This window comes from Mus pahari, chromosome 5, assembly GCF_900095145.1.
Source record: "Mus pahari chromosome 5, PAHARI_EIJ_v1.1, whole genome shotgun sequence".
Lineage (NCBI taxonomy): Eukaryota > Metazoa > Chordata > Mammalia > Rodentia > Muridae > Mus > Mus pahari.
Window position 1 is genome coordinate 114,687,952 of NC_034594.1, and position 27,727 is coordinate 114,715,678.

The 27,727-nt window shown below is 35.0% G+C and overlaps 1 protein-coding gene and 1 long non-coding RNA gene across 6 annotated transcripts in view; one reads left to right on the forward strand and one right to left on the reverse strand.

Annotated features, from left to right (window-relative positions):
- Kcnt2 (potassium sodium-activated channel subfamily T member 2) overlaps nucleotides 1–27,727 on the forward strand; it is a 349,821-nt gene that overhangs the window by 295,409 nt on the left and 26,685 nt on the right. For all 5 annotated transcript variants that reach the window (XM_029539117.1, XM_029539120.1, XM_029539119.1 and 2 more), the window contains 4 exons: nucleotides 3,793–3,904; nucleotides 17,506–17,607; nucleotides 20,830–20,913; nucleotides 21,962–22,090. In XM_029539117.1, the coding sequence (XP_029394977.1) occupies nucleotides 3,793–3,904; nucleotides 17,506–17,607; nucleotides 20,830–20,913; nucleotides 21,962–22,090 (427 nt within the window). The remainder of the gene's footprint in view (nucleotides 1–3,792; nucleotides 3,905–17,505; nucleotides 17,608–20,829; nucleotides 20,914–21,961; nucleotides 22,091–27,727) is intronic.
- LOC110321415 overlaps nucleotides 17,303–27,727 on the reverse strand; it is a 50,971-nt gene continuing 40,546 nt past the window's right edge. Inside the window, exon 3 of the long non-coding RNA XR_002380526.1 lies at nucleotides 17,303–17,655. This is a non-coding gene — a long non-coding RNA (uncharacterized LOC110321415). The remainder of the gene's footprint in view (nucleotides 17,656–27,727) is intronic.

Genomic DNA, 27,727 nt, shown 5'->3' on the forward strand with positions numbered 1-27,727 from the left:
TCAGGTCCTGCAATTTTAATTATTATCCACACATTCTTAGCATTTACCTCTAATACGTATATATTCCTATTGCATCTAATAAGTTAGAGAAAGAAGCCATGTGCAAATACATAAAATTCACAATTCATTGGGCAATAAAAATTCTCTAAAAGATGAAATACATTTCTATGATTTAGAAGCTGTATTTTCCTCAGAAGTTATTAATGCACTAGTGTCTTGCTATCTCTTCATATAGGAGCAGTCCATTGCTACTGTTTATCAGTATTTTAACTAATATGCATATCTCTTCATAGTTAGCAGAGGTTTAAATCATGAAGATTTCACTTTTATACCTCTTTGTATTTTCAAAGACCAGGGAACTCTAATAATAGAATTTTGTCAAGTCTTTGTTTTATTAGATGTTAAACATCAGCCCTCTCTTCAGAGACCAATGTAACAAGCCTTGCACTCTGTATGGTGAGTGGTGGACTTAATATTTCAAAAATAGAGTTTTTAATATGTTAAACACCATCATATTGATAGATACTCTTAATTATACATTATTATCTTTGATTATCCAGGTTTCTTTCCCATATGTCCACTCTTTGTTATACTGATAAAAAGAGGCATTTTGAATCTGAATTTTGGAGTATTAGCTAGAATCTGACACATCCGGGAATACAGTAAACATGTTTTATTTTTCTGCACTTCAGTTTCTTCAGTAAAATACCCATTGTAAGACATTGCCCAAAAAAGGAAAGAGGGTGGTTCCCAGCTGAAGTTTGAGGAGATAATGAGGCTCTTTCTCTTGATTTGCAATAGATGTTGGAAACAGCCAACAGCCAAACATCAAAAAGTGATGAAGAGGATATGGTTTTGGCATTTGACCAATAGTAGATTTGCTAAATCCACCAAGAGAAGCCAGAGCCACAAAGACAGCTGCAAGACTAGTTCTATAGATCTGAGCGCATGCGATGTTTTGGCACAGAGCAGTGGAAGTCTGTAGACACTGAAGATAGAGTCAGACTCAGCCAACTACCTATTGTCTCACAAAAAGGAGGAGCAGAGAGAAAGAAGAAAGAAGGAAGTTCAAATATAGAGTACCACATTTAGTGTCTAAGGAAGTCACAAATATTTGTGTTAATTGAGTCACTTTAATGACATTATTTAGTCACTCAGTAATGAGTTTACATTACCTGATATTGATTATGACATCCCATATGTTAAATGTATTTAGTGATACTATTTTATTCATTAAATTGATGACTTTGAAATTAAAAAAAAAATGATAAGTTTCGGTAGTTTGCTAGTCCAAAAATCAACTGACTTTTTTTTCCCTTGAGGCATCTCTTGTAATTTTTTAAAGAGCCTTTGCAATAAAGGGGCTTATATGAAAAACTACCATTTGCGATTTGAAATTAAAATATGAAGATGCTGAAACTATCCCAAGATTGTTTGGTATGCACACATTATAAAATCCCTATAAACTAAAAAATAGAACCCTTGTCTAGTAACAACCCATCATCTCAACTGCACGAATAAATCTTCGGAAAATATGTCACAAAATATGTGTTAGTTAAGAGAGCCTAATGAGATATAACAAGATAGTTATACCAACAGGGGTAGGTCCAGAAAGAAACATCTAGACTTCCAGATATTATTATTTCATAAAAGTAAATCCCCTCGAGTATGGGGCAATAGATAGTGTGAAAATAAATTCCAGGGACCTTAGGGAAGGATTTTCACTTCAAAAGATTTAAGACTTCAAATTCTAACTGGATTCTAGAGGATGTATTAAAAAATAGCCTTGATTTCCAGCATGTAAAGGTTGAGGAGAAAAGTAAACAAGAAAGCAACTGCATCTTAGGCAGAAAGGCTAAGGACAGAGAAAAGCTGAAAGAGCACTAAGGCCTCTTCAAGACATAGCAGCAATTTTGTCCAGTAGACTATGGCCTGCTATGTAGCCAGGCTCCCTTCCCTACTTCCTTTCTCCCTCCCTCCTTCTCTCTCTCTTTTCCTCCCACCCTTCTTTTCTCCTTCCTTATCTTCCTGTTGTCCCTCCCTCCCTCTCTTACTCCCCCATTCACACACTACTACTACTAATTGTAATAATAATAATAATAATAATAATAATAGAAACATTTAAATTCCTTAAATATACTATCTATTGTCTGATGCTTTGCTAAATGTTTCACAAACTGTCCATAATCTTCAGAATGCACTTTCTTATATAACATTCAAAACAGTGACATGTTACACAAGTGAAATTGCTGCATTTTTAAATGTTAATCCTAATAAAAGGGAATTAAATCAGGTCATTGTTTACTGGTACCATTTACTTTACCCTTGTTACATGTTACTTACACAAAGAAATAGGATCTGCCTGTCATCAAAACTAGAATAAAGGCATCATAGCCCTACATTATAAATCACGAATGACATCAAGGTTTTAGAAGAGGATGTACAGGTTTCCCATAGAATTATGAAGGAGAATGTTCTGAAGGATAATTTCAAGTATCAACATGAATGGTCAAGACAGCCCTTGGAAAGAGACTTGAGAGAAAGTCATCATGGATAGTTGTCACATGCTAGGATCAAGTCCCTCCCTGTAACCTGCTCAAGTGTTAACTTTCCACTATTGCCTGGCATGAGAGATATTTTAGTAACGTTCCATCAGAATCAGGAAATATTAGGCTTCAGGAAATGTAAAAACCAACCTCAGCACTATGGCTCAGGAATATTGGTCCTCTTTTCAAACAAGTACATTCTTTTGTAAAGTGCTGTCAAGCAATCAGCTGCTGAAGCAGGGGTGCCCTAAGCATTGGAGTTACTATGAAATGAGAGCAGAGCAGAACTTTGATTTGGCTTTGAGTGTTCAAAGAGATGGATTATGTCTCCTGTTTTCTGTAAGTGCTAATCCTTGTGTTTAGGGACGTGTTCAAGCTACTAGTAGCCATTTTAAGTGGTCCTAGCTTAGTTTAACTTAAAAGACACTGTTTCCTGGAGGGAAGGCATATTACCATAGAAAATAACTACGTAACTTCCAAAGAATCCCCAAACAGAATCAGAAAATCTACAAGTGATCGATGAGATCAGATTAGTCCAGAGCAGCAACAGAAGAGTCAATTCTGTAATATCAAGATGCATTTCTCCATGATAGTGAACAATTAAGTGAGGGTTTGTGGGCTTGTGAGATTTTGAGTGTTTAAAAAAAAGACACAAAAAAGAAAGAAGTACAAAAATCCTAGCTTATTTTTAGCATCATTATTAATGCTTTAAACTTAGCTTCAATTCATTGGTGAAATTTGCCTGAATTATAGTGTTTTCTTATCTCAGAAGTTCATTGTACCAAGATTTGACCTTTAGAAAAATACATTATTATACTAGGCAGCCATAGCTTTAGAGAACTCATAGAATGGACAAGAAAAGCATCAGCGAATTTTTATTTAGCAATCCAAATATCTGTATATTTTATTTTAATGTCATCCACAAAGTAATCTTAATAACTTCTTAAATCAACTTTATGAGTTCCTCTTCCTTTCTGTTTCATAATTATGGAGATAAAATGTCTAATAAAGGGAGAATTGTTGAATTTATTTTTTCCTCACAGTACTAACATGTTGGTTAAAATATTGAGAAAAAATAGTGTTTCATTTTTCTTGTAGTTTACAGATCATTTTATGTGGCAGTGCCTGCTGTTATAATTGGATATAGTTTTATACCTAAGGCTAACAATCACTCATTCATACATATGTTATTATAAAAACATGCCATATTGGAGTATTAGTATAATGCAGTTTTTCTTTAATTTAGGTTGTTTTCAAGTCTCAGTATCATCACTGAGCTTACGCATCCAGCAAATATGAGATTCATGCAATTCAGAGCCAAGGATTGTTACTCTCTCGCGCTTTCAAAACTGGAAAAGGTAAGACCAATCAATATTCAGACAGTAAGAACATTTTGGTTCAAAGAATTATGGATGATATGCCCTAAAAGAATAAAACACTTTGGTGATTTCTTGCTGCAGTCATATAACTGGCACAGCCTGAGAAAAAGCAGTTTGCTGCTCACCTAGACGAAGGAGATACCAAAGTAGAGCTGTGCCAGGGCATCTGAACATGAAAACCAAGAGCAAAATGCACTAAGGACTGGAAATCTGGTTTAGTAAGTGTCTTAGTCAGGGTTTCTATTCCTGCACAAACGCCATGACCAAGAAGCAAGTTGGGGAGGAAAGGGTTTATTTGGCTTACATTTCCATACTGCTTTTAATCACCAAAGGATGCAGGACTGGAACTCAAGCAGGTCAGAAAGCAGGAGCTGATGCAGAAGCCATGGAGGGATGCTCTTTACTGGNTTGCTTCCCCTGGCTTGCTCAGCCTGCTTTATTATAGAATCCAAAACTACCAGCCCAGAGATGGTCCCACCCACAAGGAGTCTCCCCCACCCTTGATCACTAATTGAGAAAATGCCACACAGCTGGATCTCATGGAGGCACTTCCCCAACTAAAGCTCCTTTTTCTGTGATAACTCCAGCTGTGTCAAGTTGACACAAAGCTAGCCAGGACAGTAATGGTGTTACAATCAGGTTACCTAATTAGGACCACATGATGAGGAGGCTAAAGGGATCAATGATTTTCCCAAGTCATGTTCTATAGATGTTAAGATTTGGTTTCCCTTCTCAGGTATCAAGTTGGATGTGGTGTTCATGGCTTCTCTAATTTTGGGTAATGTTAGACAAGTAGACAACTTCTCATAGAGAGATTTATGACTCAGTAATTCACATAGACTGTAAATACCTACTCAGCAAGTTAGAAAATACCTCATCAACAGATGCTTCATGATTCTGCAAATGTCAGGAACAAAGATCAGTGTTTCACCTCATTCTTATATTTGATGAGCTGCCTCAAGTGCAGATGGTCAGACTAACTTAATAATGCAAATACACAACAGATTACTTATGTGTTGTTTAGGGCAAGTACAAGGTCAGCTGAATAGTCAGATAAAATATCTGGCCTCAGTGATGAATTCCACCATTTTGACAAACTTTGTGAAGATATATGGTGCTAAAGGGGTTTTGGTTCTCTTTTTATATTTCTATCTCCATAGCTAAACATATACATGATAGGCTACTCTTACTGTATTCTTCTATGGGTTTAGAGGAATCATGGGTAGTCTCTGTTAACTGACATGAACAATAATCTTGATATGGTTTAAATAAGTCTTTCAAGATTATACAGCTCTCACATCTGTACCATATGGGAAACAGAATCATGAGTGTTCAGAACAAACCACTTCCAGGATACCACTACACTTTAATACAGTAAAGGGCTTTTAATGAGGGATAAATAGACCTGATTTCCACAAACAAATCCAGCAGTTAGGAGTCTGGGTAGAATTGTTGATGACATGTGTTTTACCATTGTCTCGACCAGTGAGGTAAGATGGCATAGTAATGAAGAGGCCAGACTCTGGGGTTAGACTGGTCCAACCTTTCCACTACTTTTCAGTAATGGATCATGGATTAATTATTCTCTTCTAGCTTTGAAATTCTTATCTGGTAAATGGTGCTAAAAATAAATAATGGCATGTTAATGTATGACTGAATAAAGGTGAAACAGCCCGATATTTTATTTAATAAAAATTTTAATTATAGTAAAGGGCTAAATTATATTTGTTTATATTGTTGCAAATAAGAATCCCAGTCTCTATAATTATTTATTTGTATAAACACTTGATGTGGAAATATCGTAACTTTAGATGATATTTTCAGTAAATATGAGTTGCTGAACTAGTTTAATTAAATATTTTTTACACAAAGTATAAAATGGCAAAATGCAGATTTGTATTATCTTTGTTTAAGAAGTTAATTAAAAATCAAATCTAGTGACAAATTAGAAATCCTTTCTAAAACTGAGAAAACTTTACTTGGGTATGGAATACAATAGAAAGTATAACAATTTATGTTAATTACTAAGAAGCTTATAAATATATCAATAATTCATATGTGACATTTAAATATCCTATAACATACCTTTTGAGTGTGTATCAGCCAATTATCTATCAGTGCTCATTATGGGAAAAATCAAATCTGTAAATCTTTACAACAAGCAAGAAGTTATGTTACTTAGCCAAAGGTCCTGCTGAACACTCATGAAAAAATTCATTCTGTGGAATCCCATTTGATTAAAAGGAAGATTTATTGTGAGATTTATTGTCCAAGAGAGAGGTCAGTTCTAGAAAACTTGTTAGGGTAGTGCAGTTAGAGATAGTGGAAAATCTGCTTGTTGATTGGATTACAGAAAGCAGGAGTCCTGGGATCTTTGCAGAGCTCTAGAGGGTTTTTCTGGTGATGTATCACTGTCTATGTGTTCAATGTTGTTCTTGAGATGGATGATACAGGGAGGGGAAATTGGTGTTCCTTCTTGGGGTTCTTAGTATTTTTTATAAATCTTTAACTGGACTCCAGTGGATGTTCAAGGGCAAGTCTATTGATGTTTAACAGGGAAAACACTAAGGGCAGTAAGTTATACATGAAGAGTACATTGCTGTGCTTGTTCACTAAGGTTGGTCCTGGCAACTCTGTCTCTAGGGATCAGTAGACAGCTTCAGATGATCAAAGTCTAGAAAGAAACCTATGGAATGAGTCTTTAAAAAAATTAAATATTTGTCATATGTTGTAGTAGCAGTAGTAGTCATGATCATTGTACTGTTGTCCTGTGTATGTGTGTGTGTGTGTGTGTGTGTGTGTGTGTGTGTTCGTGTGTGTGTATGTGGGTATACATCTATACATGTAACCATGTCTTGCTACCTATATGCTACACAGTACCTCTGAGGCACAGAAGGAAACATTCCCTGTCATGTATCCCCTTCCAGTGTGGGTTCCAAGGATCCAACTAGGTTGCAGGCTTCTCTAGCAAGTACTTTTACCCAGTAAGCTATTGTGCCTACCCTGGACCAAAGGTGTCCTGGAGTACTCTCAAAAGAATTCACCTTCATGAATTGCGTGGATTTCTTAAGTGGACAGTGCAATAGAAGAAGAGAGAGGCCTGCCTGGTTCCGATGCTTTATCAAATGCAAAGGTGACAAGTGCTTATCCTGAACTCCATCATCACAAGAGCACATCAACACAATTACAGCTTCAGGTTCAAAATGGAAAAATAGCTGAATGCAGTATCACTGGACCACAACTTTCCAACTTACATTTTTGAAAATGTGTCACCAAAAGTGTTTTGATGATCCCTGGTCACATAATGCAGTTGCTAAACCTTGTCTTCAAGCTTCTTTCTACACTACATTATTCATATCAACTCAGTCAGTATATATATATATATATATATATATATATATATATATATATATATATGATTATATAACTTACTCCTTAGGGCAGCTAAAAAAATTCAAAGAATTTTTAGACTACAGCTTCTTCCCTAAAATATAATAAACACATGCATTTGTTTCTGATTGATTTCACAGCCAGACCTGTTCTCATAATTCCTTCCAGAATGTAGATTTTGTGTCATTTTTTATTTGTCTCTTTGATCCATGTTTTTCTCTAGCGTTCATGGAAGTTGATTTCAGGTTATTGAGACAGTAACTTCGAATCAGGTTTTGTTGTTTAACTCCCTCCCACATTTCTCCATTAGTCCATCTTCTATTTTTTCAACACTAGAAGTAAACTACAGTAAATAACACTATTCCTAAAGCCAGTGGTAATCAATTTGAATTTTCCATGAACCTATATTGGGATTGGGATGCACTCCTCCCACTCATATGCCATTGGTTTAATCAAGCACTTAATGATGTCTAATGAGAGTTTGAGAAATGCAGTCCATATATGTGAAGAAAAAAAAAAAACTGGCCAGTAATAAATTGGACAGTCAGTATGCACTGTCAGTCATACACAACATATCTCCCTAATAAATGTTTTCTTCAAACTTGAACATCTTACTATTTTGCATTTTTAATCCATTTGGCTTTTGTTTTATTGTTTTTGTTTGCTGAATAACTCTCTTTTTTAGAGATTTCTTGTAGAAAACATGCTACCCAGCAAGCATCACAACTGAAAGAGTATGAGAGATAGGCAGACATGGACCAGGTGAGTGGAATTAAAGACACAGAGTAGGAAGGCAGGAGAAGTAGTTTTTCCTTTACAGGATATATCTTATATTAATGTCTCACACAAACACACACACACACACACACACACACACACACAGACACACGCACACAGACACACACACACAGACACACACACACGCACACACACACAGACACACGGACACAGACACACACACACACAGACACACACACACACATGCGCACGCACGCACATGCATAAAACACACACACACCATACACAGAAACTCATATACCATTCACAGATACTACATACAGACACATACATACAAACACACACACACACACACACACACATACCATTTATTCACTTGATGTATGAACAACTTTCTTCACAACTGCTTCCTTTAACATGGTCAGTCACCAATGATAACAGTCAGACTTTACAATCATTTTAATTTCACAGTGATGTGAAATGCTGAGTGTTAGATCTGGATTGATGGGAACAATGTGTAATAAAGTAAGAGACTAACCACTACATGACCAGACTGTCCTTTAATAAACACAATGAAAGGCAACAGTCTTCCCACACAAGAAGAAACAGCAGAGAAATGATATCATAATGGAAAGAGTCACATACAAACTATTGTAGTTATTGGAAAGCCAAAGAATGCAGGAGGTGACTTACCCATAACTATGGATGGATTGTGTGGGAGCTTTAGGAAAAAGGTTAAAATTCTGTTTTGCATGTGTTCATTACATGAAAGCAATAGGAATAATTTTGTACATCAGCTTAAAGATTTATTTATTTATTTATTTATTTATTTATTTATTATAAGTATACTGTAGTTGTCTTCAGACACACCAGAAGAGGGTGTCAGATCTTGTTATGGATGGTTGTGAGCCACCATGTGGTTGCTGAGATTTGAACTCGGGACCTTTAGGAAGAGCAGTCGGTGCTCTTAACCACTGAGCCATCTCACCAGCCCCCTGTACATCAGCTTAAATTGTACTTAAATTGAGGTAAAGGAAAGGAATTATTTTTAGTCAAGCAGTGTGGGTGCACAAAATGCCTTGCCAAAAATTACCAGTTTTAAAAATAAACAAAACACATAGGAATTATCATGTGATAGGTAACACATGTATAAAACTCATAAGACAATATTATTTGACTTTGTACTTTTCTGTACAGACAACTAACTTAAATAGTTTTCATTAAAAGTCAGGAACTATAATTAGAAAATTGGATTGTGGTACTGAATGCCAACACTGGGTTGGATTCACTAGTAAAGGTTCATGTAGTTTTTAAAAACCCTATTTATTCTTTCCTTATGTAATTTTTCAAATGAATTCAAAGAAAATATGATGTTTTATTTCTTTACAAAAGGTGATAAATATTATTTTTATGAATAATATTTATATTGGGCCACTAAGTGGATGATAAGCACCACTAGTGTGGTGTAAGGTACAGCCTTACTGGAGAAAGTACATCACTATGGGGTTGGACTTTGAGGTCTCAGAAGCTCAAGTCAGTTCCCTCACTGCTGCCTGTGGTTCAAGATAAAGAACTCTCAGCTCCTTCTCTAGCATCAAGTCTGCCTCCACATTGCCATGTTTCTTGCCATAATAATAACAACAGTCTAATCCTCTGAATTGTAAGCCAGCCCCAGTTAAAAGTTTTCTTTATAAGAGTTGCTGTGGTCATGGTGTATTTTCACAGAAATAAAATCCTAACTAAGACATTTTCCAAATTGTATCCCTTGATCATTATTCGTTCTTGTATTGCTCTAGGTAGAACTTCAAATAGAGTAGTGAAAAGACATTGGTAGAGTGGGCAGCCTTCTCTTATTCCTGATTTGGGTTGCCTCTGGTGGAGAAATGCCTGGATAGGATGACTTAGGCTGGGGTTCTTGGTGCTAGAATGGCCTCTGGTTGTGAAGGCTCTGGAGAAGTGTTGGTCGTTCATGAGCTGGGGGCTTATCTGAAAATCTTCATGTTATTATAGCCTCTGGGGGAGCCGGGTCTGCTCGAAGTGTGTACCAGAATATGGTGATAAAGAGAGGATGAGAGGAAGGACTTTAGGGCAAATCTGGTCCAGCACTGGGGGAGTGTTGGTAAGGATGGTGGTAGGGTTTATCTAAGGTTCTTGGTACTTCTGCAGGAGGTGTGGGAAAGAAAACAGTGACATAGAAAGGAGAGGATATTGGTGATAGAGTGAGATGGCCCTGGGTTAGTATGTACTTGGGGATCTGGGTGCTACCTTGGCCTCTGGTGGAGTAGAGGGACTCCACAGGAGGCTTGGGCCAGTATATGCTGACCAAAAAAGGAAAGACTGTTAGAGGTAGGCTGGGACAGCTTGGGCAGTGTTAGTGGTCTACAAACGAGGGGAGAAGCTTACCTGGGTATCTGGGTGCTGGTTTGCCCTCTGTTGGAGTAGGATGCTTCTGCCAGTGGTGTGGACTGGAACAGTTTTTTTTGAAATTAATATATCTTTATATCATATATTCTCATCAGGATTGAGTCAATTGTTCAAGACTTTGTTGATATTTTTAACACCAGTAGGACAGACACCTTGCTGCAAAGCATTTGATTCATTTGTGCTTTCAAAAGTAAATAACACAAAGGGAGCAAATGATGAATGCCGAAGTATTCACACATTGCAGAAGAGCATTCCTGTGGAGCCTTTGCTGAGTTAGGGAGCATCAGAACGTCTAAATAGGAGAGCTCTTGGGATACTATGGAAAGCAATGTGTTATATAAAAGAAGAGTATTCCCCATGGTGTCTTAGAACCCATAAAAAGGAATGCATTTTCAGGGTTTAACCAGATAACTCTATGACCCCTTAGTAGCTCTCACTGAAAAGTCCTAATCAGATAATCTGGAAAGACCATTGGAAGCAGATGTTGGTGACGCAAACTCTGGCTTCTGAATTTTCTATGTGGAGGAAAAAGATGCATCATGCCTAAGGACATGGGGGTGATGACTCCATGAGATTTATGATTTCATGTAACTGCTATCACAATTCTGTACTTATTAAAAGGGGACGTGGTGGGGTAAGTGAGGAATGTAGAATGTATTACATATGTGGTACTATGTGAAGTATATGGTACATATGAAGATATGTATGTATGTTTGAATTATGGGTATTAATGTTCATAAATTCATGTCTTAGTCTGTGTTTCCATTGCTGTGATGAGACACCATATCCAAGTCAACTCCTATAATGGAAAACATTTAATTTGGGCTGGCCTACAGCTTCTGAGGTTCAGTTCATTATCACCATCATGCTAGAGGAGCTAAGAGTTCTACATCTTGTTCCAAAGACATGTAAATACTGTCTTCTAAGAAGCTACGAGAAAGGTCTCAACATCCATCCTATCGTGACACATTACCTCCAACAAGGCTGTACCTACTCCAACAAACCTGCACCTTCCCAAAGTGTCACTCCTTTGGTTCAGCATATTCAAACCACCACAATATGTATGCATATGCGTGAGTAGAAGTCAGAGCACAACTTGTCGTAGGCAGTTTTCTTCTTACACAGTCGCAATCTTAGGGATTGAACTTGGGTCATCAGATGTCATGGCAAGTGCTTCTATTTGCTGAATTATTTCTAAAACCAAAGAGGTAAAATGTTAAAAAAAGAAGGAAGTTTTAAGGAAACAGAGTTTAGCCAAAAGATTTATCTTGAACTTGATAAAAGGTTATCTGCGAGAAAACAGTTAAAGAAATAAATGCAGAGTCAAAGAGCCATCTAAAATGAAATGGTGATATCAAGAAGCAGACATACTTTTACAACTTCAATGTTTTGGGGCAAATAATTTAAGAATGTTGTTTAGGTCATATGTAGCAGTCAGGCAGCTCAGTCTTCATGGCTGCCTTGTCTGGCCTCAGTGGGAGAGAATGCCCATAATCAGGCTGAGACTTGATGTGCTTGGGTGGGGAGATACCCACGGGGACTCCACCCTCTCATAGGAGAAGAGGAGGGAGGTTGAGTGGAAAGACTCTGTGAGTGAGGGGTCAGAAGTGGGAGCAGCATTTGGGATGTTAATAAATAAATAAATAAATAATCATAGTAAAAAAGAAAACATGTTTAAATTCTTTAAAAATAAATTGTCATATAGGTAAATGTTAAGAAGAGCTACTAGACATAGGGACTTTGTTGTCAGATGGCAGAGAGGAAATGAAGGCATGTAAAAGAATTGTATTTCAGAGAGGGGATAGAAGCCAATAATTTGTTCCAATGAGTCTTGATTTACTTTGCCTCCCACACTGTTCTATTACATCCAAAAAATGTCATTTCTTTCCATATGGTATTGGATTGCCACATAGCAAACAAAGTATCTGCCAGAATGAAATTTCTCATTCCAAGGAAAGCATTTATATGTGATCACATATCTACTCAAAAGACAGGTATGAGCAAAGGTATCAAATCACCTTAAATCTTTATGCAATGATTTAAGTATCACATACTTCTTTTAAGTGCTTTAGATACATGCTTCTCAAGAAAATAGGTCTTTAATAAAGCTTCACTTGGATGCAAAATTCTGTTTCAAAGGAAAACTTTCTGCTTAGTGAGGGATGGGGCTGAAGGCCTTGCAGAGGATAGACAAGTACTCTAATTATGAGCTGCATGCTCATGTTTATGAATATCTATTTTGTTTTTTTTATTTTGTTATTTTAACATTTTAATGAGAATAGAATTAGATCACTTATCACTTTCTATCCCTTTTCATCTTCCCCTCCATGCTCCTCCCACTCTGAAACTAACAGTCCTTTTTAGTTTTATTATTATTGTTTCATAAGTATATACACATACGTGTAGTATACAAAGATAAGGGGGCCGTTTTTGTTATTTGGTTCTTTTTGTTGTTGTTGTTAATTATATGGCTTCAAGTTGACCACTCTGTATTTGCTTAAAAATAAAGGTTAATTTTTCCCCTTTGAACAATTGTTGGTTAACTGTAACTCTTTGCCTAGGGGTGGAAGCCCATGAAATTTACCCCCTTCTCCAACTTCATATCTATTGATTGTTCTGGTCTTGCTTATTCTGTTATTTCTAAAAGAGTCAGCGTCACAGCAGACTTTCTGGTATTCTTTCTCTTACAGTCATTCCTCCAGGGCTTTTGTGATGTTCCCAAAATCATAGATGTGAGATATGTGATGTGGGTATATCTGTTGAGGTTTGTATTAATGGGATCCATTGATATCTACATCGTGATTTACTCTGATGGTCTCCATTTTCTGTAGAGAAGCTTCTTTGATGATGGGTGTTAGTTGCATTTGTCAGTCAAAGTAGGCTTTCAAGGAAGAACAGGGTTGAGGTTCAGAGAACTGGAGCTAAACCAAGGAAAGGTGGTTCACAAAGCATTGTTCCATTTTTTAGGAGGACTGCAATGCCTGCATGTGCCAGAATCAATAGTATAAATAATTAGTATGACGTAAAATATTGTAGAGGAATTTTAATCCAACAACATGGCTGATCTGGCAGCGAATCACATCCTTAGACTGTCTAGGTCTATATGATCCAGCTTGACTGTAGGCATGCTCTAGATTACAGAATGATCTCGCTGAATACAGACAAACCCATAATACCCACCTTTAATCTCTAACAATTAAGGTAAGTTTAGTTTGTAGAAGGAACCAACCATGTTTGAAAAAAAAAATCTCTAGTTAAGGAACAAAGTAATGAATCAGAGCCAGATCTGACATAATGACTCAGAGATAGGATATGCCCAACTCTCATGAGGACATAAGGGAAAGAATGGTTACTTAAGAGCAGCAGCACACTGAGAAAAAGGGTATGCATATGTGGACAGTTTTTACAGAAACAAGTTGGAGAAATAACAAGCTAGACACAGGTGAACACAGAATTGGTTAGAGAATGAGGAGGAATATTAGAACATATTGCCAGAGTTCATATGAGACCAAGCAAAGCAATTCATTGAGAAGCTGAGAGAAGCCAGATTAAATCAGTCAGCTTGGAAGATTAGATTGTATGGAGGCTAGATACATCTAGGCCTAGGGATAGTTAGAACAGAGAAATGTTATTGACCTCCGTCCAAGCTGTGTATTTGAACAGTTTGGGTACAGCTTTCATCACATCACTCCATCTGAGAAAAATAAAAGCAGTATTTATATCTGGCTCCCATATGATCAAATAAACGCCCTTTACAAAACACAAAAACAAACAATACTAAAGGAAGGCTGAGTTGCAAAACAGAAATTAACAGGACACTCTTTCACATCTTCAGACTTCTATTAAGTAACTCTAGTGAGGCAAGAGAGGTATTGAGGATCCCTCCTTTTCTTTTCCTATTTTTTCTATTTCTTATTTATAACATATGAATGTTAAAACTCTAAGTATCTTCAGTAAGTTTTGATGCATATGCAGTAACTAAAAATTGAACAATGTATGTGCTCAAATGAATTTTTTCACCCATCTGTAGACCACATGTTGTTACTGAAGTGTTTGTAAATAGCAGGAACAAAAAGACATCATCTATACTCTAATGGGACAGAGAGTGTAATGGAGACGTATAATCAATAAATGACCTTCTAGAAAGAATCAAGGAGTTATAGATTTCAACTGCGTAATGCAAGTAGTTGAAGATCATATTCAAGACTAATTGAAGAGGGCTGTTCTAAGGTGGCAGGCCTCTGTAGGGAAGTAATAGTTTTGTTACAATAACAACTAAACCAGTGAGGTAAAATGATGGGAAAGCATATTACAGGAAGATCATATGAATTCTTTAAACCTATAAAGAATTTAACATATTAAAAGAATGATGACAGACTATAGTATTATCTAAGTGGTTACTATATTTAATATGTATAGATATTTTATTTATTGCAATCACATCACAGTGACAAATGGAATTAAATAGAAAAAACAGTAAGTAAAATCTCTGAAGTCATAATGACTAAGGAGAATCATTGGTCTCAAACCTTGTTATTTATTTCTGTCAATCACCAAACCATTCCACAATGCACTACCTGTCATTCACTTTTAACAAATGGAAATATTAACGAACCTTAAAATTTGGAGAAGTGTTTTAAATGGTGTGATTGACCTGGAGAATCACGCAAATATAGGTATTAATAGGTATTGCATTAAAAAATAAAAGAGGTAGGGGATTGGATTTAGATTTAGATTTGGACTTGGATTTAGAAAAATTTAACTCTATCAGAAAATACACCATACACCAGCAGGTTAAACTTATGTGAAGAAATCATGATATATTGAAGACTATCCACACTAATCCACTAAGATCATGAGAGATTTCAGTTGGTTTGAGAATACATTCCAAAGATGAAAACTTTTCTTATTCTGTGAATAAGAATTTTTTTTCTTAATCACAGAATTTTTGGTTTTCTATTCTCCAGGCATGTCTAGAAAAGTCTAATTATAGGGTAAATGGACTCAATTTATAAACAGAAACTGAGTTGCCAGAAAAGACATTAATTAGCAGTGAGCCTCTTTTGGCGTAACAAGGATTTCTGGGTAGAAAATGTTAGGCTTGCATGATATAGCAGAAGACTTTAGCAGGAGACATAAAAGAACACTATGTTAACGATTTTGGAAATTCAGAAGATATACAGGTGATGGAGAGAGTCAGGACAATGTATCTTTGATAAATCTGGCATCTTTGATTGGGATTTACTAGTTAGGTAGGTGTTCTGAGTTCAAATTTACAAAGAGGTATTCAGGATAAGACTTATGAACAGATTTAAGGTGTGGATGGTGGATATAAAAGTGAGCATGGGACCTTCATTAAAAATCCCACATGAAGAAGTTAAAATTCGAATTTCAATTATTTCATGAAAGGAAGGATGTAGAAAGTAATCTGGGATGGAATCATGTCCTTCGTCTATATATCTTTTGATAAATTTTCAAAAATATTTCTGTTTTCACTGTAAACAGCAAAATTACAAAACTTTCACTATGGTATATTCACTTAGAGTCATTTGTATATGAGGCATAGCATGGAAGCACCTTAATGGTGTTATATTTTAAATTTATGAAAAACCAAAATACCAATTCCCATGGTGGTTGTAGCAATTTACATTCAATGGATGCAGGTTCCGTTCTGAACATCCTTTCATTTGTTTTGTGGTCATGGCCATCAGAACATCCTATCACTCACTGTCAAAGAAAAAAGGAAAGTAAGCTCTCCTGTTTTTAAAGATCACTGAAATTTGCTTCATTAAAATGGGGCCTTCAGTTTTCTCAATAACTAGATTTTTTATGTACATAGCTATTTCAGTGTGTCCAAGTAAAGCTTGCTGAGAAGAAATACTATTTTTTAAAGTTAGTGTCCAGTAAGTACAAGGTTAACTTTCTTAAGATGCCTCTTTCTATTGTTAGTACATGAACATTTGCTCTCTTCATTTCCTCACCTTAATAAGAAGACAATAGAGGTTTGGTTTGGTTTGAAGAAAGGACTCCTGTAAAATATAGTGATCTCAAATATAAGTCTTCCGAGTCTCTAGCATGACATCCAAATAACATTAGATTTATGTTTAAAGAAACTACTGTGCTTTGTAATATACATGCATACTTTGGTACACATAAACTTTCTTTTGAAAATGTAAAGGATTTTCTCTGTAAATATGTATGTGTGTGTAAGAGAAGCTGAGACAGATTGAGAAGTAAATTAAAATGATGGTGTGTGATATAAATATTCACTTTACCTGAGCAGCTATTCCAATATTACTACTTTGAAACATGGCCAATGCGCCATGTCCAGGGTACCATAGACTGACAAGCTTAGGGAGTCTCAGGTTAGGGTGTTTACTTGTGACATGAAGAGTGATGGAAGGCACACGTTTTAGTTCAAAGCTGGCACATGGTTGAAGGACTTTGGCTGTTAGGGCACTGATCCCTTTCATGAGAACACTGTCTCAATAAGATGAAAATAGTTTCTCAGAACTCAACCCTGCAATGTGATAACCTTGACAGTTTGGACTAGAACAATTTGGGACAGCATGACCATTTCAGACCAGCCTAGTCTCTCATATGCATAAAGCTTTTCTCACATATGATGATATTTAAAGGCAAATCTTAGTAGCATGATATGTTATGTAACTTTAGCAACTGTTCAGGGTTAACTCTACTTTTATTGTTTGTTTTATTATGTCATCTACTACAGTAAAAATAACTGTTTACATATGAAAAAGTTAACATTTTCAATTATGAGATATTCCAACAGATTTGGAAAAGTTGTTAATAAAAACTAAAGAAATATTTAAAATTTTATTTTTAAGCACATTTACACAATACACTTGCAAGAACATATACAAGAATCTATTTTAAACAAAGATGGGGAACATTTACTGTAAAGAGTTGAATATGAATACCTTTTTAAATATTTGCGGAGAAAATTTGTCCACACAGCAATGCATAAAATATAGATGCTCATAGCTTCTTCCTCTGATTCTGAACAGAAAGAAAGAGAACGAGGTTCTAACCTGGCCTTTATGTTTCGACTGCCTTTTGCTGCGGGAAGAGTATTCAGCATCAGTATGTTAGACACACTTCTTTATCAGGTATGCCTGCGGTTGCTCTTTCTTTGAAAGGGTTATTTTATATTTCACCTAGATTATAAGTAAAAATATGTGTCAGTGATGTTTCAAACTCTTACCTTAAAAGTTGATTTGAAACAGTTCAATATGCTTCCATGTATAAATGTTGATATCAAATATTTTATTTAAAAATACATTTTAAAACTTGGTCTGATGTCAAATGCTCAGAACTGAAAACATGTGTATATCTATATCTATATCTATATCTATATCTATATCTATATCTATATCTATATATGTATGTATATATATATACATATATATATATATGGTTATAGACTGAGTATGTTGGTTTTATATGCATATATGTATATATGCATATATGTATATGGGAAAGTTTAAAGAAAGGAAAGTAAAGGAGTAAATGATGTAATTATAATATTAAAATTAATTGAAGTAATATTGAAGTAATATAATAGTATTTATAAGGAGAGAGAGAAAGAGAGAGAGAGAGAGAGAGAGAGAGAGAGAGAGAGAGAGAGAGACATAAACTGTACACTATACAAGCTTGAAGACCTGAATAACTTCCTCAGAACTGAGAATGGAAACAGAGCTACCTCCTAGAAGTTGACCTGTTTTTAACAGGTCACTGTGAATTTGTGATCAGATCTCTCTCTCTCTCTCTTTCTCTCTCTCTCTCTCTCTCTCTCTCTCTCTCTCTCTCTCTCTCTCTCTCCTCACAATAATAACAATAACAACACTAAAATTAAAAGAGGCTTGGAAATTATTTCTTGTATTCCTGGGTACCAGTTTCATGTGAAATTTATTAATGTATTTTCCTATAATTCTAAGCATGTCTTTGAGCTACTTTTTTAAAGAGAAAAATAACAAAAAAGTTAGAGCAAGCATTGCTTATTAGAGCTTCTTTTTTACTCAAATTTTAAGCAGATAGCAATGTGTCAGGATTCTAAACTGAAGATATTTAAGCATCTGATAATTTTTGCTTAATTTATATAAATAGGAGAAATATTTTATATCTCAGAGTCATTTAGTCCCTAAATACCAAGTTTCCATTGCTTTTTATGTATTGTACACTAATACAAAGCAATCTGAAAATACATATATTTCACAAATATGGCATGGTCTGCTTTTATTTGCTTGTTTCTGCCTGTGGCTGCATCACATTGATGTTACTTGCTCCCTGATTAGTCAAACACTTAACAATTCCATCTAAAGGAAAAATAATTTATAGAGTTTTATTTCATACCATTAGTCTCAAATTAAGCACCTTCAAATTTTATTGTCTACACTGTTTTTGATTGTATATTTGTTGCACCCTTCTACAACTGTCTGCTTGAATAAACTAATCCCAAGATATCTGGAGATTTTCTGCCAGCCTCTGGGCTAACTCTTCCTGTCTTTATGGGTGTCAGTAGCTACCTGCTTGTCTGGAAAGGTGCCACAGTGAGCAATGAGCCATGTCTGGTATTAATGTGTTTTACTGTTTCCAGATAATTTATCTAGGTTATCCAGGAGGTTGGTCTGTACCCAAGCTCCCCAAATATGAATATACTCATCTGCTGAGATAAAATTGCAACCTTTTCCCTTTTTTTGTTTTTGTTTTTTCGAGACAGGGTTTCTCTCTATAGCCCTGGCTGTCCTGAAACTCACTCTGTAGACCAGGGTGGCCTGAAACTCAGAAATCCGCCTGCCTCTGCCTCCCGCGTGCTGGGATTAAAGGCATGTGACACCACTGTCCGGCTTCTTTTTTTTTTTTTTTTTTTTTTTTAAGTATACTTGAAGAAAATCAGTTGAAGCCGAGAGTTTGTATGTATCACAAAGATGTACTTAACTACTATTCCAACACTACAGTCATATTTTCATGTGATACAGTGATCCTAAAATAGTAAAGATCTGTTTTAAGCCTTCTTTGTGTTAATTTTTGCCTTGCATTATCAAGAGACAAAGAAATTAGTAATTTGTTGAAACTAATGCAGAAAGACCCCATTAGAATGTGAAGGTTTTGAATTACAGCAGACAAGATGATAACATGATTGTAATTAAGCCATAATTCCTGAGTTCTATCTCAGAAACCCACGTGTTACAACTTACCATAGTTGTCCTCTGACTTCCCCGGGTACTCGGTGATACACATGCACATATACACATTCACTGTTTTGTTCATTTGTTTTTGTTTTTGTTTTTTGAGACAGGGTTTCTCTGTGTAGCCCTGGCTGTCCTGGAACTCACACTCTGTAGAACAGGGTGGCCTCGAACTCAGAAATCTGCCTGCCTCCGTCTCCCAAGTGCTGGGTTTAAAGGCATGCACCACCACTGCTCGGACTTATACTCCTATTTTAATCTACTATATACTGGATCTGTCTATATGGGTATGTGTTTATCTGAGAGAAATTTCCTATAGTATATCAAACATACTTGCTGGGTAAGATTAATTTCTATATTAACAAACTTCAAAATATTCTAGCTATAACTTACAACTTTATGGTACTATTTGTTTGACAAACACTTAACAAGAGGACTTCAGAGTTAGCAAATTTTAAGAAAATACTTTCTATCCTTCAGTACGTTTGGTTGGTTATATTGCCCTCTGAATTGTTGGGAATGATTTTCTTTTGTTGGTGCTGGGATCCCTGAGCCTTATGCTGCTAGGGAGGGTTTTTGATGAGGGAATCTCTAACAGCTTGCTAAAATCATAGCTTATATTTCTATGATTAAGTTATTCACATTGTTATTTTAAGAAAATAAAATGATTCCCCCTTTTTTTATTTTTATAAAAGACTGTCTATTTGAAGATGGAATAGTTTGGGAAAGTATATGTAATAAAAGTAATAAAGGAAGTATAAACCTAGTTTTCATTTTATCATTGAGCAGTTTAATCTTAGGGAAAAGAGTGGTTGCAATATTTTAAAGTGTTAATTTTAAGTTATTAATTTGACCATTTTATTTCAATCAGAAATATTTGTTTTGGTTTTAAACCATATAACATGTTAGCACCATGCCTTGTATGACAATATCAGTATATGTACTATCTCTAAATAGCATGTATTTCATATATTACTTTATAATTGGCTTTACTATAAATGACTATGTTAAGTGTTGAGGCATATTTTAATCTGATTTTACCAAGGCTTATTGAGATGCTTGAAATAGATTTATGTGTTCAAACTTCCCAGTCTTCTATGTGACTGACATGCATAATGTATACATGTTTTGCTTATATTGCAGTCATTTGTGAAAGATTATATGATTTCTATCACCAGACTTCTTTTGGGACTGGACACCATACCAGGATCGGGGTTTCTTTGTTCTGTAAGTTAATCATGTCTGGAAGAGGAGAGCATTCTGATAGAAGATTTGATCGGAGCATCTACTATGTGCTTTTGGTGGCTCATTTATAACCAAATTTATTTTCTCATGTGTGTCTAAAGAGTTAATCTGAGATTTTTTTTCTAATTCATCAGGCCATTAGGCCTTAGATATATTATATTGTTTCTTTGTGCCTCAAGCATTACAATTAATATCATTTCAAAAACCATTCTGTACAAAACCAAATACAGGTCCTCATTGTTGATGTTGTTTTAGCTATCGGTTTTGACAATGACATGTCCAAAATTTGAAGGCTACACTGTCCATCAGCAGGGAAATTCTGGCACTCAACTCTATATCTTTTTGAGATGGGATCCTATTACATTGCTCAGACTGTCTTAATATTCTGGAATCAAGGAATACTCCACTCAAGCCCTTTCAAATTTCACTGAGACTAGACCTGTGGTTTGCACATGGTTCAAACATGCTGTTTTGTAGAAGAGTGTAATACATAGAATGAAGTAGATTGCTAATGGATCAGATGTACAAGAACCCATGTAGAAGAAGATCCTTGGCTTCCTGCTCCTTTGCTCCTTCTACCACAAATTTGCTTATGTACATATAAGAACAATGGGGCAAGAGGATAGGACTTCTATTATGAGAATAGTTCTGCACCTTACTATTTTTTCTTTTTTCTATATACTTTATTCCCTAAATATCAGTGTCAGTTGTGCTATTTCAGCATCTTGAAGGTTTTCAAAGTTTACAGCATCTCCCAGATCTCTACTAGTGTTGTTCTGCCTGCTTTTACTGGATCAATACAATGCCATACTGGCTCAAATTGAATACTTAACATTTCTTGGCTTTGGAAGTGCTCTCAGAATAAGCTGAGATGGAGTAAATAAGTAAGCCTAATGAGTGAATAGGTTTTATGAAATGCTACTTTGAGATGTTAAAATATACATTGACAGGGCTTTGAAGAAGAGAAAAGTGAGCACTGGGATTTTTATTCTTAAACATTGATTGTGTGATTCATTCATATGCACTATAGATGAAAATCACTGAAGAGGACCTGTGGATCAGAACGTACGCCAGACTCTATCAGAAGTTGTGTTCTTCTACTGGAGATGTTCCCATTGGGATCTACAGAACAGAATCTCAGAAACTAACGACATCTGAGGTTTGGAGCTATGAAAGCCTTTTTTACTGTGGTGTTTACTATGATGAATATAGTCATTCACAACCATAGTTATCAATTTCACACAAGTGCAAGTGAAAGTGAAATGGCCTAGAGTACATTTTCAGTAGCTAAAAATCTCAATTGTTTCACAAAATATTGTTAGATAGAAGGCTTTTTAGCACTGTGGATATTGGGTTCCAATCGTTTTTTTCCTAGATCCATGATTAGCCACTTCTAGAACATTTTAAAGAATCAGAACACTTTAAGTCACCCTGAGATTGTGAGATAAAAACAAATCTTGTCTGAACTACATATGTTTCTAATGTATTCCTTGACCGTGCATATTAGTATTTGGAAGAAAGCAAAAGAGGAAATTTCATCAAGCATTGAAATACAGGTTTCTTTGTTTCTACTTTGAAAATGTATGTAAAGCTCTAAGAAAAGCCCAGGGACAGACTTTTTGCCTGAATTTCTAAAAAAAAAAAAAAAAAAAGAGTAATTTCACTGGGAACTAGAGCCTATTAATACAGAAGGATGAATTTTGATGACCTCTTACAACTGAGAATATGTTTGTATTTTAACTTTATCACCTCTGTAGTTGCAGGTAATTTCTGTACTGTGAGGAAAATCCATCTCTTTAAAATAGATTGTTATGAGATAAAGTTTTTAGCTAAATATACTATCCTACATATATTTATATATAATATTTATTAATGTAAATTTTGGTTTATATTCTTGAAGTATTTCCTTTCAAATTTTCCAAAGTTATGACAAATTACAAAGATATTTTTACTAGTTTTTTTCTTTTCCTCTTGTCCAAAATCACCCCAGGCTTAGGGGTCCAATCAGTGATATTTATTTTGGCTATCCAAATAGATTCAAGATAAAAATAAAAAAAATGGTTCATGCAGAAGAATTTATTGTCAAAATATAGTTAATAGGATATAGATTTATTTTCTTGCTTAGTTATTATTATATTTTTAGATAGATGGGTATTGTGCCTATCTAGATGTTATTCATGTATCCTATAATGTTGTGGGTGACTTCATTGTTGTTTCTGAGACATTGACAATATCTCTGTCACCATCTCTATAGCTATATTTAAGTTTTTGTTTGAACACAGACTCTTAGGTTCACTTCAGAAAAAGAACTTACAAATAAAAAACAATCAACAGTAGCTGACTGGAAATGCATACAAGAAAGTTAAATACAAAAAGTAATTTGGCAAGTATGGCTAAAGTTTTTAGATTAGCTGCAAATATTATTTGATTATACAGTAAAATATTTAAATAAGACACTTTTATATGTAAGTAATTTAACATTTTCTTGGCTTGCTAGTAGTGTTTCTATTGTAGCATATCATGCATTCGATGACTTATAAAAATGGAAATGTTAAAGCCTAGAAAAATGGTTCAGTAGCAGAGTTAATACTGCTGTTCCAGAGGAGGGTCATATACTCCTATACACACACACACACACACACACACACACACACACACACACACACACATGCATACAAACACACTCATATACATAATAGAAATTGTAAACGATTTTTGTAATGAAAAGTTGATTCTGGCATTTGTAAGGACTGGTAAGCCTGGAATTTAGACAGTGCTAGGCTTGTTGTTTGGGCAGAGTTTGCTTGTGGTTCTTGACATTTGAGCAACATATCTTCTTAGGACAGAAGAAGCAAGGCATTCTGGGATCCCTAGACCTTTCGTGACTTAATCACTGTCCAGCACTCCTATCTCTAAATACCATTGCCCTGTGGCTTACAATTTCACAGACTTTTAAAAAGTGGAAATAAACATTTATTGTAATACAAATATTTCTCTATTGGCTATGGTAATTACAAAGTGGATTGCCAGATGTTTTTGTAGTTTTACCATTATTTATGTTTTATGAATTTAAATGTAGCAATTGTTTTCTTTGGTGAGGCCATTCATACTCATGCAAATAATTTTGTATGATTGAAAAAAAATTGTTGTTTACCGAATAACATGTCAAAATTTAGAAAGAATAGCTGACTATCTCTATTGTTGTCAAAGTGTACTTAATTACATTTTAGCTAATTCTGTCCTTCACAAATAAAATTCTCACTGAAATTGTTTTTTAATCCCTGTGCCTCCAGCTTATTTATATGTTTTTAACAGTACGTCATTGTCATGATAAAAGGAAAAGGATCTAAGCTGACAGATCCTGTTTTCCTATTTTTTAAACGTAATTTCTCATTTGACACATTTTATTTAATGATTTATATTTGAGTTTTGTAGGTAACATGAGACACAAAGGTAGAGTATATTAAACCTTTCACCAATAATTTACTGCTTCAAAGTAATATTACTGTGCATGCAGCAAACACTACCTACCACAGCTGAGTTGAATATTCTCTTCCAACATGAAAAGTCTAGCACATGAAGTAATACTAGTCCATCATGTAAAGTGAAGTTTCTTTTTCTGGACAGTTATTTTAAAAATGAGTATATTTCTTCTCATTCTTCACTAGGAGATTATGTGAATATGACTGATGGATAGTATATCCACAATCAATCATAGTTTTACAGTTTGCTGGAACAACTTTACAGTGAAGGAATTCAGTTAAGGCAATGGATTATATGTGAAAAAGGAATTAATTGTATCTGGTAAACACAAATAAAAGATGAATAAGTCTAAGGAATTGAAACCTAACATCATTTTTTTTTCAGTGTCAGTTGGTTCAAAAAAAAAAAAAAACATTAGGAAGTTCAAGTATGTCATTCAGTTTAAATGGCAGTTTTCTCTAAGTAAAACCAAAGAAAGGTTCCAGATTTTAGGAAGCAGAAGTTTCATTTAGTTTTTGGAATTAAAGAAGGTGTTATGATCTTGCTCAGATCACAGGAAGCCTTCTGCCATGGTTCTAAAAGCTTCCATTGTCTTTCCCAAGATGTAGACCTGACCAGTGTGTGCAGAGCACCAAGCAACGCATAGGAAATAACAGATGAGAAGGAGAACAGCAAACTGTCAGAGAGATCCCCTTAGAATAACTTATTCATGAGTGAATAGAGAAGAAATTTTTAAGTAAGAAAATTTGTGACTTTAGTAAAATAACACCTTTATCAACAATAAAATTATATTAATAAAATAAGTACCAGTCAATTTCTTCTGTATTTACACAGATTGTATTTAACCATAAATTTCCTGAATGTCAGTTCAGACTGCTATTGTATGCATCATTACCAAAAATTAGTGTACAATGTAAATGATTACTTAAAATATTCCTTTATTTCATGAAGTGATTCAGTTATTTCTTGATCATATATTTTAGTATCTATTATACTTATCCAATCTGAGAAAACAGAATATTTGGTAGACATAAAAAAATTATACTTTATGCTTTACCTGGTTTTGATCAAAAGCCTTACAAAAAAAAACATTATTGCATTATAAGTGTAATGTGGATATATGTCATATTTTGTCCATGTGGCTGTTTCATGTATGTATGGTCCAGTCATTGTCTAAACTGCATTTTATGTATTTCTTTTTTTCTCCTTTGTGTCAGTCTCGAGAAATAGCATCTCAAGTAAGTACCTTCTGTTTGTCTCATTCCTCAGTGCTTTAATATGCAAATTCATACCTATTAAAGAAATTGACTAGGAAAGACTACATTCAGAATTTCATTATGAAAGGTTCATACATACTTTTTTTCATGTTAGTCTAATTTTATTTTCACAGAGAAGATTGCAATATAATGTTACATTTTGTCTTCGGACTGCATCTGTTAATCCACTCTAGGAATTATTTCAGAATTTCAGTAAACCAGTTTCATAAATCCTATAGCTAACATCACGAAGCTAATCACCCTCCTTCACAGCAGTCACATATGTCTTTTCTTTTGTGTGATTTCTTAAATTCTTCGTCTGTACTCTGTACTGACAGGACTGTTGTGTGTAATTAGCAGGCATCTGTTCAAAAACTCAGTCCTAATAGGTGGAACTTAAGATACAAGCTCAAGCTTTAGAAAGACATTAAGAATGAAAACATATATTAATCAAATAATTTTTCTATATGAAGCTTGACATTATAAGAATTAATTCTAAATTATATTCATATTATTTTGTAGTATTAACATTTATAATGAAGGATATTTTAAAATCGTTTTTAAGAGTCTTAAAAACTGGTAATTCTTTTTCAAAGGCTAAGGATTATACAAATCCTCACTAGTGTCCTCAGAGTTCTCATCTCAAAGGTATCTGTGGATGGAGGCCGAGAAGCCAGAGCTCAGGCAGAGAAGCCTCAGGAGATGCTGTTCTTTCTGAGATATATAATAATAAACTAAGGCTTTGCTTCCTGAACCTCATTCTGAGCATTGCTAGTACACAATACATTACTACTAGCTTCATTCACAGTGCCTGATAAAACATATTCAGAATTTATTCATTTGACATTTAGCAATTTGTACCTTTGACTAACAATTTTCAGTTTCCCCTTTCTCTTTCTTTCTCTCTGTCTCTATCTCTCTTTTTCTTTGTTCCTTCCTTCCTTCCTTCCTTCCTTCCTTCCTTCCTTCCTTCCTTCCTTCCTTCCTTCCTTCCTTTCATCTTCAGATTTGTTTATTTTATGAGATAAACATTTTGCCTGCATGTTTGTATGTATATATGTATGTGTCTGGTGTATGTAGAGGTCAAAAGATGGTGCCAAATGGCTACACCTGGGGTTAGAGGTGGTCATGAGCCACCAAATGGATATTAGGAAACAATCCTCTCCAAGGGCAACAATTGATCTTTATGGCTGAGACATGTTTTTGCAGCCAAATTTCTCCACATTTTTATTCATGCTAGCACAATGTTAGTCTTTATTAAAATTTTGCCATTTTTAATAGTAAGAAAACAACATGAGTAAATCTTGGCATTTTGTGCTAAGTAAAATAAACTTGCATACAGAAAAGCAGTATTATTACTGAGATTTGAGACAAGGTACCTTGACCAAGATTCAAATTTTAGCATATGTCAGAGCTGGGTTTCAAATTGAAATAGGACACTAGACTCTCTATATTTTATCACTTAACTCTAGTGTTATAGGTAACTACTGCCTTCTCTCACAATCGGTTTTGAACACAGCATTTATTCTGGGAATCTACATAAGAATTGACTCAAACTACATAATTGTTTTACAAAACCTCATTTTTTTTCTGCACTCTGCATGTTAGCTGAGAGCAATTACCTCTATGCTGTAGGAAGTCTTTTTTTGTTTGTTAGTTTGTTTAAATTTGAATTGAGCTCTTCAAATTCTTTATATGAAGAACATAGGCCTGATCATCCTGGCCAGGATGCTATCTATCTTATACCCAAACAGAACAACATCTACCGAGAGATACTATATGCATTCTATGCATTCAGTACAGGCTCAGAATGCACTGGTAAGCAGTGGATTTGACAGAAAGCTGAGGTGAGGATCAGGCCCATTTGTACATGCACTTCCCTCATTTTGAATTCGCAATGTTGAGATCCTCTCCTCTTGCTGGTCTTATATGAGGCTTCTAGATAAATCCCATTTCCTTTTTCTACTACCACTAAATCAATCACACTTTTGTTCTATTGTCATGATAAAGAATCATTAGTTCATGTTAGCTACCTAGTATTTCCAGTCAGATTTATT